The sequence below is a fragment of the Euphorbia lathyris genome, chromosome 2 (assembly GCF_963576675.1).
Source record: "Euphorbia lathyris chromosome 2, ddEupLath1.1, whole genome shotgun sequence".
NCBI lineage: Eukaryota > Viridiplantae > Streptophyta > Magnoliopsida > Malpighiales > Euphorbiaceae > Euphorbia > Euphorbia lathyris.
In genome coordinates this window covers 39803529-39820307 of record NC_088911.1, presented here as the reverse complement: position 1 = coordinate 39820307, position 16779 = coordinate 39803529, and the positions used below count along the sequence as shown (strand labels likewise).

The 16779-nt window shown below is 36.6% G+C and overlaps 2 protein-coding genes across 2 annotated transcripts; one reads left to right on the top strand and one right to left on the bottom strand.

The window, feature by feature from the left end:
• The first annotated feature begins 512 nt into the window (after positions 1-512).
• LOC136217890 (enolase 1, chloroplastic) lies at positions 513-4112 on the top strand. Its single transcript, XM_066004583.1, has 7 exons — positions 513-1094; positions 1651-1958; positions 2261-2415; positions 2496-2813; positions 2948-3094; positions 3179-3229; positions 3722-4112. Exons 1-7 carry the CDS (start codon positions 679-681, stop codon positions 3785-3787), a joined length of 1461 nt encoding a protein of 486 aa, XP_065860655.1. The 5' UTR covers positions 513-678; the 3' UTR covers positions 3788-4112.
• A 181-nt stretch (positions 4113-4293) lies between these two features.
• On the bottom strand, positions 4294-10690 carry LOC136217891 (plant cysteine oxidase 3). The gene is made up of 5 exons (XM_066004584.1): positions 10310-10690; positions 9199-9350; positions 8584-8746; positions 4953-5153; positions 4294-4828 (listed from the first exon to the last, which is right to left on the bottom strand). The coding sequence occupies exons 1-5, from the start codon at positions 10530-10532 to the stop codon at positions 4707-4709; spliced, it is 861 nt and encodes a 286-aa protein (XP_065860656.1). The 5' UTR covers positions 10533-10690; the 3' UTR covers positions 4294-4706.
• Positions 10691-16779: the final 6089 nt, after the last annotated feature.

Below are 16779 nucleotides of genomic sequence, written 5' to 3'. Positions count from 1 at the left end.
TAGACTCTCTCTTCTCATGCGCCAAAATTAATGCCCTTATTCGTCTTTTTGCACAAACCGCTATTATCAATCAGCTAATTTTTACCAAACAGGTCTACACAAACAGCTAATCAAATCAGCTAGTCAAATCAGCTAATGTAATCAGCTAGCTAACAGCTAATTCCCAAACAGGACCTATATATAGCCCTTTTTTCGTATAAGCTACAATAAGAATCAAAGTAAAAATTCAATTATTAAACTCATTCATTTTATCATACAACATTTATCTAATGGAATGCAATCAATACCCGCAAATGAAAATGTAGGTGGTTTTCGAGGTGCATAATGGATCTAAATCGTTTAAATCATGGGGAAAAGGGGTTAAAAAGTTGGCCTTGCTAAAGTCAACAAGCATGGGTACGCATCAAAGATTGACAGCCTCTCCTCTGCGCCGTCACACACCTAACCCCAACCCAAATGCCAAATATGCCCTTGCCCTTGTTTGGACTTTAGTCAGTCCAACGTCCTTCCCATCAACCACCAAAAACCACCTGTTTCAACTTTCAACTTTCAAGACTCCGCTTGCTTTCATCGCCCCCCCTCGGCGGACTTTCCCAAGCTCCTCCTTCTCCTCCTCCACCTATATAATCCCTCATTTCCTCCTCCTCCTCTTCACCTTCTCTATACATTTCTCCTCAAATGGCTTTGCCTTCCACCACCAACTTCCTCGACAAGTCTTTCTTTTCTTCTTCTTCTTTTTCTTCTTCTACTTCTTCCTCCCTTCCTTTCCCTTCCCTGAAATCTCGCTCCTTAGTCGTCCGTAATTCGGTCACTGTTGCGCCGTCGTCTTCCGCTCAGATCGCTAAGGAGTGCAAGGTTAAGTCTGTTAAAGCTAGGCAAATCATTGATAGTCGTGGGAATCCAACTGTCGAGGTTGATCTTGTTACCGATGATCTTTATCGATCCGCTGTTCCTAGTGGCGCCTCCACTGGGATCTATGAGGCTTTGGAGCTTAGAGATGGGGATAAGAGTGTTTATGGAGGCAAAGGTGTGCTTACTGCTGTTAACAATATCAATGACATTTTGGCTCCTAAGCTAATTGGTGTCGATGTCAGGTATTACTCTTCTTCATATTTCCTTTCCAGTTTTTAGTTCACTGTGCTTTTTTTTTCGATTTTTGGTTTTTAGTTATTGATCAAGCATTTTAGATTGTCTTTTGTGTGAAAATGCTGCTGCTGCCTTTTCCACTCGAGTATTGCTGCGGAATCAAAACATAGATAGCATTTATGACTTAGTTGCCCCAGCATACTGTACTTTTCTCATGGTTGTGTTGAACATACTGATTGCTACATATGGTTAAGAAATTCTTGACTGCATCACAAACACAGTGCTATTTTAGGTAGATACTGAGATCCTTTGCCTTCAGAGTTATACAGGAAATTCATGTAGCTTAATTTTCTGTCTAATTGCCTACTTATTTAGCGATTCTGTTTCTCGCTGATCCACCTTAACACTGGACATGAATTTTGTTTCAGCTTCTAGGCAATCCTGGCACTTAAAAGCAATGCTATTCATGCATTTTCGATTGTTTTTTTTCTTTCATGCTTGTGAGTATATCTTTAATTTGTTCATTTTTAAGGTTGAGAATTTTTTGGTTTTTTGTATCAAAAGAAACCAAGATGATGTGGATGCTGTTATGCTGGATATTGATGGAACTCCGAACAAGTCAAAACTAGGAGCTAATGCCATCCTTGGGGTATCTCTGAGCATCTGTCGAGCAGGTGCCGGGGCAAAAGGAGTGCCCTTGTATAAGCATATTCAGGAATTGTCCGGTACAAAGGAGCTTGTTATGCCAGTTCCAGCATTTAATGTGATCAATGGAGGTAGTCATGCTGGAAATAACTTAGCTATGCAAGAGTTTATGATATTGCCAGTAGGTGCAGCATCATTTGCTGAGGCCCTCCGCATGGGTAGTGAAGGTAAGCAAATTGACTCTTCTATTCATTGTTCTTTTTACTGGAGTCATTTAATTTATTGGTAACCCAATTTGGAAACTGAAGACATCTGAGCTTTTGCAGCCTACTTCATGACTTTTTCAAAATATTTTGTTTCATTAGAAAAAAGAAGAAAAATGATTTCAGTTGCTGCTCTTAATCAACTTTAGAAAAAAAAATTATAGTTTTAGCTTCAGTTGACCATGCAGCTGTGCTTCAACATCTTGATAGTCACTTCAAAAATTCGTAATGTAGTGTATAATATAGTTGTTCTGGTTATGTCACAGTTTATCATACACTGAAAGGAATTATCAAGGCAAAGTATGGGCAAGATGCTTGTAATGTAGGAGATGAAGGGGGGTTTGCTCCTAATGTGCAGGATAATAGGGAAGGACTCATCTTGCTCATGGATGCAATTGAGAAAGCTGGTTATACAGGAAAGGTGGGTAGCATTTAATTTCTTTTTCATTTCAAGTTTGCAACTTTAACTTTACTAAATGTGGAGTCAAAACAATGATACAGATCAAAATTGGAATGGATGTTGCTGCTTCAGAGTTTCTCACCAAGGATGGTAGATATGATTTGAACTTTAAGAAACAGCCAAATGATGGTGCTCATGTGCTATCAGCTCAGAGCCTTGGTGATCTGTACAAGGAATTTGTTAAGGATTTCCCCATTGTTTCAATTGAAGATCCTTTTGACCAGGATGATTGGAGCTCATGGGCTTCGCTACAGTCTTCAGTCGATATCCAAATTGTTGGAGATGACTTGTTGGTTACAAATCCAAAGAAAATAGCTGAAGCAATTCAGAAAAAAGCTTGCAATGGCTTACTTCTCAAGGCAAGGCTCAAATCTATCTCTCTCTTTCCTGCAGAATTAACTTTCTTTCTGGAATTTGCAGATGACAATAGGAAGTGTGCGATGCAATCACTAGTTTTAACATATAGCTAATTTTTATCAATGGAATGTTTCAGGTTAACCAGATCGGTACAGTAACAGAGTCCATTAGAGCAGCACTTGACTCAAAAGCTGCAGGTTGGGGTGTGATGGTCAGCCACCGAAGTGGTGAAACTGAAGATAACTTCATTGCAGATCTTTCTGTTGGATTGGCTAGTGGACAGGTTACATCAGCTGAAATTTATAAAATCCTCTATTTATTGTATTTACTCAAGAATGAGGAAATAACTTGTTCCATTCTTGTACAGATCAAGACTGGAGCTCCCTGCAGAAGTGAGCGCTTGGCCAAGTATAATCAGGTAAGCTATTATAATTTTCCAAGTCAGCTTGCTATGCAAATGGTTCTTCCTTATTCTGACAGTTTATCTGTCACTTATATAGCAGACATACATAGATGTTCTATAATTTTCCATAAGTAATTAGAGATATTCTTGATACGAGCACAGTATAACAGAACATTGTTGAGATGGCTTTCTGAAGTATGAATGCTAAGGATGTGTGACGTTATCTAGTTTGATCAAGCTGATTCCCCCTTTTTGAAACCTAGCCATATTCTACTACTACTATCTAAATTATTATTATTATGCATTGCATAGATTTTAAAACTGTGCTTATGATATGGAAGCACGAGTAACAAGTCCTAAGCCTGAGATCAACAGTCCCTAATGCATTCTTAAACATTTGTTAGTATTTACTCAAGTCTTGTCTGGTAATAATCCTCAAGTATATGTTTATGAATTTTTGTTTGCTAAAATTTTATTTTGATATTCTCATCTCGGGTCTTACTGCAGCTTCTGCGTATTGAAGAGGAACTTGGAAACGTGCGTTATGCAGGTGAAGCTTTCAGATCCCCTTAGGAAAGGGAAGTGAACCGAGTTACACATGACAGCATAGAATAGCATGAAAAATATCTCCAGCTACAAACTCTCACAGGCCTTAGAAACTATAGACAAGTTTTTTTCGAGTTGCAATCAACTGAAAACATGAATGTCTAATAGAATCAAACAAAATGAGAATCTGAATAAGAAAGCATCTGTTGCTTATAGTGAACTTGGAAGAGTTGTCTTTTTGTGTCTGTACTTCACCACATTTTGTAACTCCATATCCCTATTAATGAGAAGAATGTATCGCTCAAAGGATATTCCATTTTGCATTATTAAATGTGAAATTTCATTTTTTAAATACTTCCACGTTTATTTTAATTTCAGTAAAAAAAAATCCTTTTACTTAGACAAATTTATCTTGTACAGTTGACTATACAAGGTATTAGCAACTTTTACATTCATGTAAAAGTACAATACTTGCTACCATTTGCATCGAATGGAGGATAGAACAGTTAACACTCGAGCATTACTCAGGAAAATTCAGAAAAATAATGTAAATATTAAAATTAAGGAACTTGCCTTTTATAATTTTTGGCTCATAAAATAGCTAAGCATTTTCTAGCATGCCAGCTAGATCTAAAATTCCAGCATAAATAAACTTTAAAAGAGAATTTAGTTTAACTAATTTTGAAAGTCACTCTTAAAAGTAGGGAAGATTCTAGATAGCCATTTCACAATCCACTTATACGATGGATTCAAAGAAAAACCTGGGGAAGTTGGAAGGCAAACGTATAACTGAAGACTTGCAGTAAAACCTGAATAAAAGTTTCTTGACGCCCAAGATTCTGCAGGCCAAATACATTTATTTGCTAATGTCCTCCAAATGAAGCAGCATACTTCTGGTTGAAAGAAGAAAGCACTTTAGCTTGATTCTGTCTGATGACAACAAGACCTACACATGTAATCTCGGCCCTCTATACAATCCCGGACGCATATAAAGATTATCCGGCGTTTCTATCTCTGCAAGCCAAGCATACTCCTCGTTTTTTCCATCAACTACGTCATTTCCTGTAGCTGCAAGATTTTGAGTTTCATATCACATTTTCAATACATACAATACAGTTTCCCGTGGTTCTGAAGGATGATCAAAGAAATAAAAGTAAATTTGATAGAATTCATATATACGAGATCTACTTACGAGGCGGGGAATAAGGGTAATCATGGTAGTAAGTACATTTCCTTCCAGCGTCTTCCCTGTATGAAGGTGTAAGTACATCAAGCACAGCACAAGGAGTGACTGCGGTGAAACAGTGGATATTTCCCCCACTTTTTGGATACAAGACTGATGTCCCACATGGAGCCGTCAAAACCTTATCAACTGACAACTTTGCCAACTTTACTGCCAGAAAATACACATTCCTGTCAAATGGGCATAATATATTTTACCCCATACAGAATCAATGAAATAGGCAGACAGCCATCCTGCTGCAAAGACTTTTAACTTCCTTCTTTATTTTGAATTGCAGAACAAAATATGTTAAGGGGAAGGTATCCGGAGTTGTGACCCATTATCCAGTAAACATATGATGCAAAAAGATCAACAGGTAATCCTGTAATTAAATAAAACAATCAATATCCAACAGACTCACTTCCATTTTATACGAAGCCAAATGATTATCTAATGCCTTATGCTACAGATTACAACATTCTAGAACCTAGGCCAGGAATTTGCATAAGTCTCCTGCTTATGGTTTACACTGGCCAACTGTTTGGGAAGGTTGCAGGATGTCAAATAATATAGACAAAAATCTGTAAAAATTTCATGCTCATGGGTTTACAAAGGCCAACTGTCTGTGCAGTTGTAGGATGTCAAATAATGCAATCAGAAATGAGAAATCTGTATAAGCTTTCTGCTAATGTTTTACATGAAGATTTAAGATTACCATAATCTTACTTCTAGGAGATCTCACCTATATGAAGGAAACTCTGCATTCGAAGCTTTTTGTAGACAAATACCCAATGAAACCAATCATTAATTTTAGGGTAAATATTTTATTTGTCCCTATATTTTTAGCTAACACACTGTTTAGTCCTCATATTTTTACAATAATACATTATAAGGTCCCTAATGTTTTTCACCGTCAATCATTTGGTCCCTACCGTTAAAAATTGAGTTAAATCTGTTAGTCAAACCAAATAATAGTCAAATTAAAATTTAATACCAAAATTATTCTTCAACCTACAGCAAAAGATCTTGCCTAACAGAACAATTTCAATTTTTGGTTAATGGAGATGTTGTGAGTTGAATGACTGGGTGATTTGGGTTTGTGATTTCGTGAGATGAGGATGGTTGTTGATTTTTAGCTAACAGATCCATAGTTCGGAGAGAAAAAACCAAAGAAGAATAAAAGAAGAGCAGAAAAATGGGACCAAGATCGCCGATGAACTGCCAGAAAAGGGCAAAGATTGGCAGGGATTAATATCAATGTTGGTTTATATATAAAATGAAATATTGACAAATATTATGATCATTATTTTCCTATTTAACGAACAATAAGAGTCCAAAAACCAAAATCAATGAACCTTTTTTTGGCAATTATGAAGCTTGATTAATTTCCTCTAGCAAACAAATACTTAACCACACCTTCCCTTTCCTCTTCACTTCACCTTCACTGCCTCTGCTTTAGTCTTCTTCTTCTTCCCTACCAGTTTAAAAAAATTAAATAAATGAGGCTTCTTCTCCTCTTCATTCTCCTATATCTCTAAATCTGCTCTTTTCTTGCCCAAGTTATGTCTGAATACCAAGCCTTTCTCTCTATCAAATCCGCCATGGACGACCCACAGAAAAATCAACGCTAATTGTCTTTACTCTGGGTTAAAGGGGAGTATTAAATTTTTATTGACTATTATTTGGTTTGACTTAGGTTTTAACTCAATTTTTAATGGTAGGAACCAAACAGTTGACGGTGACAAACGTTAGGGACCTTAATTATTGAAAATACGAGGACTAACTAGTGTGTTACGCAACAATGTAGGGACTAATAAATTATTTACCCTCAATTTAATTGGTCATTTTTTCTTAAATGTGCGATTTCTGTGAGAATAGCCAATTAGAAATAATAGAGCTATCTTATTGTGTGAAAAAATCTTTATAGATGAGGAGATCACATAAGCTATTGACGAGTAAGAAATGATGAATTGCAGGGATGAATCCAGATACTCAAATGAAATTCATGTACATTTTCATCATGTTCCATGTATTTTCTGTAAAGTTCTCTTAACTTATGCTTCTGCTACAGTTCTTAGTTTGGAGTTGAGAGTTATTAAAAACTATTCAAGGTCACTCCCACTGAATGTCGTCAAATAGATTCTTCCATTAGTACAATGAACTTAAAGGGAAGTTACTGTTTTGATAGAAAAACAGTTTCTACACCCTCTCTGTATATATGAAAAAATGTAAAAAGAGGTCCCTAAGCTTGGATTTTCTATAAGATTATGCCATATAAAGATTACTGCAGAGCTTAGAAGTCCCTTCCCATTGTCAAGTTCCAAAAATCCGAGTTAACACATCAATGGCTGGTGGTTAGATTTTTTACTTCTGCATTAGTTTATATCTAGTTATTTATGTTTCTAAATTTGTATTAGACATTATGCTAGTTTAACATCTTATTTTGTTTGATAAATGGGGAATGTGCTTTGAAGGGGCTGGCTTTGAAGCCATGATCCCTCCACCTAAACTTGTAAAGATATACGAATTAGTTTTAACTTTCTATTATTGGATTTGTTTCTGATTCCAATCTGACAAATTAAATAATAGCATAACACAAATTGAAACATACTTATTTATATTAATATATGTGGCTTCTGAATAATATCAAACAGGCTCTATTCTTTCTATATAGACCTCAATACCGGCTACCTCAGCAGTATGGAACATGAAAATTTTCTAAAAGTTGCAGGATTGCTATTAGGGTAAATTACACCCATGGCCACTGAACTTTACCCATTTTTACATTATGGCCACTGATCTTCATTTCTTCCCGGTATGGCCACTGAATTTTACACTTTTAACACCGGTGGCCACTCAATTTTAACTAACTTCTCAAAATGATTGTTAACGACCTCAAAATGAAAATATTCAAGAATTAAAGTTCTTCAGAACGATATGAAACCACATTTTTTATTTTTGAAAATCACATTTTTTGGAGCTTTCTCTCTCTAAAAATTCACTTTCTCTCTCCTAACCAAGCAACACCCAAATAACCTCAAAACGAAAATTTTCAAAAATTAAAGTTCCTTAGAATAATATTAACGCTTTGGATTTTTTATTTTTAGCCGTCAACGGTCGTTTTGAGACGTTAAGTGGCAACCGGTGTTAAAAAGTGTAAAGTTGAATGGCCATACTGGGAAGAAAAGAAGTTCAGTGACCATAATGTGAAAATGGGTAAAGTTCAGTGGCCATGGGTGTAATTTACCCGTTGCTATTATGTACGCTAATCTAGTACATAAAGTTTGGACTCAAAAACTGCTGACTTAAAAAATATTTTGGTTCCAACATATGGTTATAAAAGAAAAAAGGGAGATTGCATAAATATCCTATATATAGCAATAGCTTCTTTTTTTTTTTTTCTTAAATTTGCATAAATATATTAACATCTAGTGGAAAAGTCAAGGCCACAATCTAAATAACATGTCAACTCCAATTCCAAATGGTTGTAGGAAGCTTAGGGCCTTGAGAATAAATAATAAACATGCTGCATGCATATCATTGTAAGCAATTCAAGAAACTTCATTCTAGAAGCTGAAAAAGGAAGTCAGAAAAGTCCAACCTGGTGGAGAACCAGATCCAATGCTTTCATGGATACGGGTAGGTTCAACCCAATCATAAGCTTTAACATGCAGGGAGCCATAGAGAACTTTGCTGAAAACAGTCATGCCAGGATGGTCATGGAGTGGAATAACTGAGGAAGTAGGAAAGCAGAATATGCACATCTGCAAAATGATTAATTGATTAATTCACATATCCAGAAGTTGCGAACAGAAAGAATGAAAGTTCTGGGGTAAATTCAACTCTTGATTAAAATAAATAGGAACTCAAAAATATTAATCCAAAAACTAGTGCATATTTAGTGCATCTCAACATGAAGGGAGCCATGGTTACACAAAGCAATTCTAGAATATGCAATTATCCAAAAGGAGTGATTGCTGTCATCATTCTGCAAAAGAGTCATTTTACACAAATGAAGCTTAAGAGGAAAGAAGAAAAAGAGAAATGGAATAAATAAGTCTGTTACCATGACAGCAAGCACAAGAAGCATGCAACAGCAGTTTTAAGTTTATAAAATTTACTCTGCGTGGTGACTGTATAAAATTATTCAATAGTAAGAACCACGAAGAAAGCCTTAAAGCAAATTGTTTCTCGGGAAGGAGATGTTGAATCTAACCGTAAAACTTTCAGACTCATAAATATCTATGTAAGTTATTGGTTGAGCCCATCGAGCTACCCCACTTAATCGACTGAGTCCAAAAAATCCATGACCTCTATCATCATCAGGGCTTTCCTCTTTAAGCCCTACATCAGTTGGGCGTATTGTATCTGCAGTAGAGCAATAGTTAATGTTAATATTAGGAAACAGCAAAGAATAGCATGGTAAATCTGTAACATGGCATATAGTTGAAAAAGATAATGAAAATACTCAGCCGTACTTTCACATCTAACTGTTGATATTTAGAACAGATGAATAAAGATAAATGATATCCAAAGGAAGACCCAGGTTCCTAAATTCAAAACCCAGCATCTCCTCCCCAATTTCATTAACAAAAATGCAAGTGATATCCAACAGTTACACATTGTGCCCTCCATTTAATACATATATGGTGATAAAAGTGACATTTGAGGAAGGAATAACGTTACGATAATTTTTCTGGTAACAACCATTTGTTGAGATATTAGGACACAAAGTGCAGCTTAGTTTTAAATAAAAATAGATGAGAACCAAAATGACTCAACATTGGGCACTAAACAACCCATAGCAGCTTTTCCAAGAAGCATTTCTTCTTGCAAACTTGCTATCCATACCAGAGAGAACTATCAGTAATATTGATCATGACAATGAAAAGAATACACATTCACTCATCTACAGGGATCGTGCCTCATGACATAACCAGTCTATTACCTAATTTAGCAAAAAGTTCACAATTCTTTTACATCAGAACTCAGAAGCAAACGCACAATTCAAACAAGAGTATTTTGCTCACGCAACAATACCTTAATGAACTGAAACAAAATAAATCAGTATAGACTGAGTTGGACAATACGGCATTTAAAAAACCCCAAATAAAAAGAACAAAAGATATTCTACAGTTGTAGCTAAATAAGGAAACAACGGTTATAAAACAAATCAACAGTCCACAACTTCGTTTCTGCAATTTCAGCTTGGAAACAAAAATAAACCGCCATTAATTTTCAGTAATTCAACACCCCCGCCAGACATTTGAGCCAAAATTGAATGAAACTTGATACGAAAAAATAAGAATAACAACAAAAAAAATTACCCATAAGAGAGGAGAGTTTGTGTAGAGCTGCAGAAGACGAAGGAGGACCCCCAGGAGTGAAGGTGTTAGAGCAGAGTTCATAGAGAGCCTGGACTTTAGAAGAGGAAGATTGGTCCACCATGTTAACGTGGCTCCTGAAGCACACAGTGAAAAGTGGATTGTTTCTTATTCCTAGAAGTATGCTCCTGGCCTTATCCGTTGCTCGTTGGATTTTCGATAACATTTCTGGCTATGGATTTAGGAATAAAACCATACACGTAGAAGACAATGTATTCATGGAAATGGGGATTGCAATTGCCCCTCCATCCGTTGCTTCGATTCAAGTTCGCCGTCTTCTTCAATTCGATTTTCTGACTGTCCTCAAATACAATTAAATTAAACAAATTCCAACATTGCTAATTTTATAATATTGCAAAATTTGGACTCTCTTTTTTATTTTATTGATTTTTATTAACAAAAAAAAAAAGTGTTGGGATTGTTTTCATTCATAAATATGAAAAATAAAATTATATACTTCACATATTATGAGAGAAAAGAAACATTTTTTATTGGTTGTTGGGGGTGTTCACAGGTCGAATCGGTTTAAAAACTGAATCGAACCAAAATAATCAAAAACCGAATAACAGTTAAAATGAGAATTGAACCTAACGGAATAATATTTACAAGCCGAACTAAATATTTAGGTTCGGTTCGATGCGGTTTTCGGTTTCAACACATCCTTCGCGAATCAAAACCCAATACACCATCCCTCACGAATCCTGATTCGGAATATTCAACAGCTCCTAACCAAGTTTGAGGCGATACATATTCAACACATACACCGCGAAGGTAACAAAAGTGCAAACTGTTTGGCGGAGATCGCTCACGGTTCACGGTTGGGGTTGAACACGCTTACTCAAGCCCTCATTGAAGTTCAGAACCTACTGCATCAGGATTATATGGGAACTACATCCCTTAAAATGTTAGCTAATTAGTGTAGCCTGTTGTGCTGTTCTTTTTTCTTTAGTCCGTACATTTTTATCTAATATATAATTTAGTCTTCATATTTTAATAATATATTGTTTAATTTTTAACTTTTGTTCAATTCAATAGTTTAGTCCTTTATATTCCTTTATAGAGAAACTAAATTGTTTAATAATTCAAATATTTGAGAGACTAAATGGTTGAATAGAACAAAAATTAATGACTAAACAGTGTATTATTAAATACGATAACTAATCGGTGTGTGTTAGGTAAAATATAAGAACTAGTAAATTATTTACACTATTTAGAATCAACAAATTTACTAATTACTATATTATTATAGGCATAAAGCCCAAATGGCCCCCTAAACTAGAAGTCCAAAATCAATTAGCCCCCCATTCTACACAAATGACCAATTAGGTCCCCAACATTTGTAAAACTCTCTAATCAAGCACAAAACATATAGAAGTATCCTCTTCCTTCGCTGACAGATTAACCTCTTTTTCAATATGTAATGGAGAATTAGAAGTTTTTGTGATTAGTTCCAAAGGGGGGGGGTTAGGAACTAACGTAACTTTTTCGTTTTAATTGCGCTGACTTAATTTAATTCTTTGAGTTTCGCAACTCAGTTTTGGTCAGTGTGGCCAAGTGAGGCGTAAGACGGCTTTAGTCAGATATTGACTAGAACTGTTTTACGTGTGAGTTGGGAAATGGCACTTTTGTAGTTAGCTTCCAACTCAACACTCTGATTTACTTAGTGTCAGCTTAAGCAATTTATATACTGAGTAAATGTAGCAAGCAACACATACAGATATATATTGAAGGAGAGTTAGAAATTACTCAGCACGACTTATCCTGGTTCGACCTCTCCGCCTACGTCCAGTCCCCAGAATCCCTCCGGGCTTTTTAAATCCAATACTGGGCTCTTTAAAGGTAGAGCACAAACCGTTTACAAGGCAGTTGAATATGCAAGAGTACCGTCCTCTATTCGTCTACTCAACTCCACTAAGCACTACAACCCATCACTTAGATTTTCTCTACCACTGAGTACCAAACCGAGTACTCAGCACACTCTCTCAATACTATGATTGATACAAGATTGTTCTCTTTCAAACAAAGAACACTTTAGATGATTACAAAGAAAATCACTCTAGCATTTACACAGGAATAGAAATTTGGTGTAAGATCTCTTTCTTATATTGATGTGCTTTTGTATGTATGCTCTTATTCTCTTTTTGTTTTTCCAATCGGCCAAGGATCCAAGAAATATACTTGTCCTTTTATAGTTGTATTCTGAAGACTTGTTTATTTGAATTCTGGATTTGTCCGTTGAATCCAAACGGCTTCTTTTTGCGACAAGGCTCTGGTCAGCTTCAGATTTGCAGGCCAATCCTGTCGTCTGAATTCCGCAGGCGTCAGGTTTGTCTTCTTCTCGCAGGTTTTGTCTTCTTGTGCCAGTTTGTCTTTTAGCAAAAGAACAGTTGACCCATGCATCTCGAAATTGGCTTTTGCGTAATTCCAAGGTTTCTATTATTGGTGCAGACAGTTGTCGGAGCTTGTCTTTTAGCAAACGGATCATTCGCGTTGTCCTGAAGATCACTCAGCTTGACTTTGATAGTCGTTGTCTTTGATTGTTGCTAATTCAGATACCGAGTTCTCTTTTACTCAACTTCCATGGTCAGCTTCGTTCTGCAAGACATAGTTCTCAAGAAGACTCCTCTACTTTTGATACTGAGTTGCGTTCCACTCAGCTTCGTTGATATGTTTGATCTTTAGGCTTCTATTCTGAAGATCTTCTATCATGCTGAGTTACACTCCACTCAGCTTGTGCTGTATTCTCATGCTGACTTCGTCCTGTTGATAGGGGTATTTTACCCCTATCTTTTAGCGTGATTTACGGGTTGATTTTGGATAAAATAAACAAGTTTAATTACAAAAATAAAGTGTTTTGATCAAATAAAGAAATAAAAATAAAATTCGTACTTTCAGTTAATTTTCCATGTTTTTTATTAGTTTAGGAAATAAAAACGTCAAGCTAACTCGGCTTGCAAGATTTGTATTTCAGATACGAGCAAGGAGCAAAAATCTACTCAAATACGCGGGGTGTATCATCACTTACGCGGGGCGTAACATGGGATTTCTGCACCAAATAATGTTGCTCCATGATGCGCCTCACGGCAGTCGCATCGCGAGACTCACTAAGGGATAAGTGTACCCCGTCGTTATCAAGTAATAAATCTGAAAAGTCCAGGTATTGAATCCACAGGACTTATTTACCACAAGTATCGAATTACTAGGTTTCAGGTGTTATCTAGGCTTTGTGGGGTTTGAATTGGTTTTGATTAAGTTGATCTACTCCTAGGTTGAATTACGCTACTCCTAGCTAAGTTATCTAGTTCTAACTAAGTTATTCTACGCCTAATTAAGTTAAACTACTCCTAATTAAGTTAAACTACTCCTAATTGATCTTTCAATAATGCAATTACCCGAAGGAACATGGTATGAACGATAATAATGAGGTTAGGTTATCAGGTCTATTGATTAAAAACCTAATCTAAGTCACTTGTATTCAAGGCGATTAACACTACTTACCCTCCTGAAGTTCCTAGTGCGTGATTCCTTTGTAAGGTCGGAACTAGGTCTAAGGCTCAGCAATTTGGGCTTAATCAACTAAGAGGTCGTCAATCTCCTAGGCTCTTACTAGGTCAGATTCAGCTCACAATATGTGCCTACTCGATTTTGGGGCTTTTGAATGAGTTAAACCAATTGAATAAAGCGTAAGACAAAGATTAAATAGACAATCATAGAACAAAACAAGAGCTAAAATATTATTAAAGATGAAGAACAATGTCACAGGATACAATTAGCCTAGGATTCATAAACTGTATCAAAGAGTAAAAACAAGGAAAAGTAAAAGGAGATACGAAAATCCCTTTCAAGGAACCTGTCTACTCTGCAATCGGCTTCCTAGGTCTTAAGGATGGACCTTGAATATTCCTCGCGAACAGCTTTGAAGGAGCTTCAATGGAGGTTGAAGAAGATGGAGGAGATGGAGAGGAAATTCAAGGGGAAAGCTAAGATAATTTACAAATAATGAAAGATGCCTAATTTACATTGGAAAAATTCTATTTATAGACGCGGCTCGGCCCCTTTTCTTGACCTATTTCGTGTTCTTATACAGGTAGGAAGTCGTGGGGTCCATCGTGGCGTCGTGGGGGCGTAATTGGTCTTTTTGACCAATTCCCGCAGGCCTGCTCGCCGAGCAGGGCGAGCAGGCGCTGCTCGTCGCGAGCAGGCATTGCCTGCTCGGCGAGCAGCCCTCTGCCGGCCTGCTCGGTTTACCGAACGCCAATCAACGTGTTCTTCGCCCGAATTTATCCCTGCGCATGCACAAAACTCCAGATAACATTAGTCCAAAGGCTAAATTGACCCGCCAATCGCTTATTTGAACAAACGCTTTGTTTGGTGCGACTTTTGACGGATCAATTAGCTTCAAAAGATAACGGAATTATTAGATGCATGCCAATTTGGCCGTATTTGCCTAAATTGATCACAAAATGAGCCTAAACAGCGAAAAGTAAATAAAACACTTCCAATTTCTAACTAACTCACACAAAAGCATTTAAATGCGAGAATTGCTTGCTTATTAACTAAATAACACTAAAACCCGTCCTAAAACCGTACCCAAAGATAGGGGTTTTTGACCCCTATCAAACCTCCTCGCACTTAAAACTTTACTTGTCCCCAAGTAAACTAAAAAACTAAACCCGTAATCACAAACAAGCTAGAAGACCTCCCGGTTTGACTAGGTGTTTGACATAATTTCGAGCATCTGTAATCACATGCATTCGGAAATACAAAGTAGAGACACGATATCCAAAAGTCGCATTTCAATTATCATAGGTCATATGTTTTAAGCAAAAGGACACGTGCTCAATTAAACGAGCTTGAGGGGATCGCCAAGTAAAATACCTCACCATAGGTAGTTCACTCATTTCACACAATTTTGGTGGCTAAAGTGTTTACTCTCGGCTTATGTTCTTGCTTAGAATTACGTTGATTTTGCATGTTCATCCGAGTTCCTCTACTATGCTATATGACTCCGATGATATCAAAAACAGCCTCGAATTGGGGTTGTAATGTGGTTAGAGGGTTAAAGGTACAACAAGGGTTAATAGTTCTAGCGCTAGAAAAACAAAGTTCAAATGGCTTTAGCAAATATGAAGTGACTGAGCTTTTTATTCGTTCCTTATTCTCTTTTTAGGATGTTTTCTTGAGACGTTTTGATTTTAAGAACTGGGGAATGAAGTTCTCCCCTTTTTTGTTCGTCTCTTTTCTTTTCTTTTCTTTTTCTGTTTTTCTCTTTTTCTCTCTTTCTTTTTTTTTTCTTTTTTGGGATAGTGATGCTCATTCACTTCTTAGCCTTTTGGCTTGCTACTATGATGCCATAAACAAAGATAAAGCGCTAGAACGACAAAGGCTCGATGTGAGCTTTGCAAAAACTTTGGGTTAAGTAGCAAACCAAGTGATGGTTTGCAAAAATAGGTTAGAACGAAAGAAAAATCTATAAACTACAAAAATATAGGCCCAAAGGGGCTTCCTAGAGTGGATGAAAAAGAGAAAATAAGGTAAAGAAAAGGGTTAATTCTAATGAGGCTGATTTCATCGTTTATCATCTCAAATCATTGCATGTAGGTTCAACACAGTATTAGGTGCAAAATCTGTAATCTTCCACAAGTCAAAGCATTCACACAAAAATGTCAAGAAAAAGAGCTTTTTGATGTTCGCTCTTAGGCTCAAATTCAACTCACAATTCTTTGGGTTTCAATTTTTTGTTTACTAGTTCTCCCCAAACTCAAGTTTAACATCACATGCCTTCAATTTTTAAGTTATCTACCTAAGTAATGATTTTGACATTTCTTCAAAAGTAGGGTCTAAATGCAAACTTTAGTTCATGCTTTTACAGATACAAGGATTGTGTCCTACACCTAAACTAGTTGTCATGCAATCTTAGATTCGGTTCTCAGCCCTCAAAGACAAATAACGAAGTTTAGATTCGAAGGAGGTTCACGGTTTTAGGTCCTAAACATGCAAAACATAAATAAAACCCGAAAAACGCAAAACTAAACTAGACACGACGCAACAAAAATTTAAAAAAATTATACAATTTTTGTAAGTTTGTCTACCCCTCCTCCTCACACTAAAAATATGCAATAAGTTCCAACATTGCATCACAAATCATAAAGAGCAAGTGTAAAGAGTTAGGGTGGAGACGACAACTTACTGATCGGTCGGGGGGTAAGTGATTGTCTGTAGGCGCAGAACTTGTACATCCGAATCATCTTTGCCAAGATAAATTTTCAGACGGTGCCCGTTTACTTTCTGGATGATCCCATTCTTCCCCTCGATTTCGACCATTCCGGAAGGGTGCGCGTTGATGACTGAGAATGGCCCGTACCATCTACTCTTGAGCTTGCCAGGGAAGAATCTCAATCGGGAGTTGTATA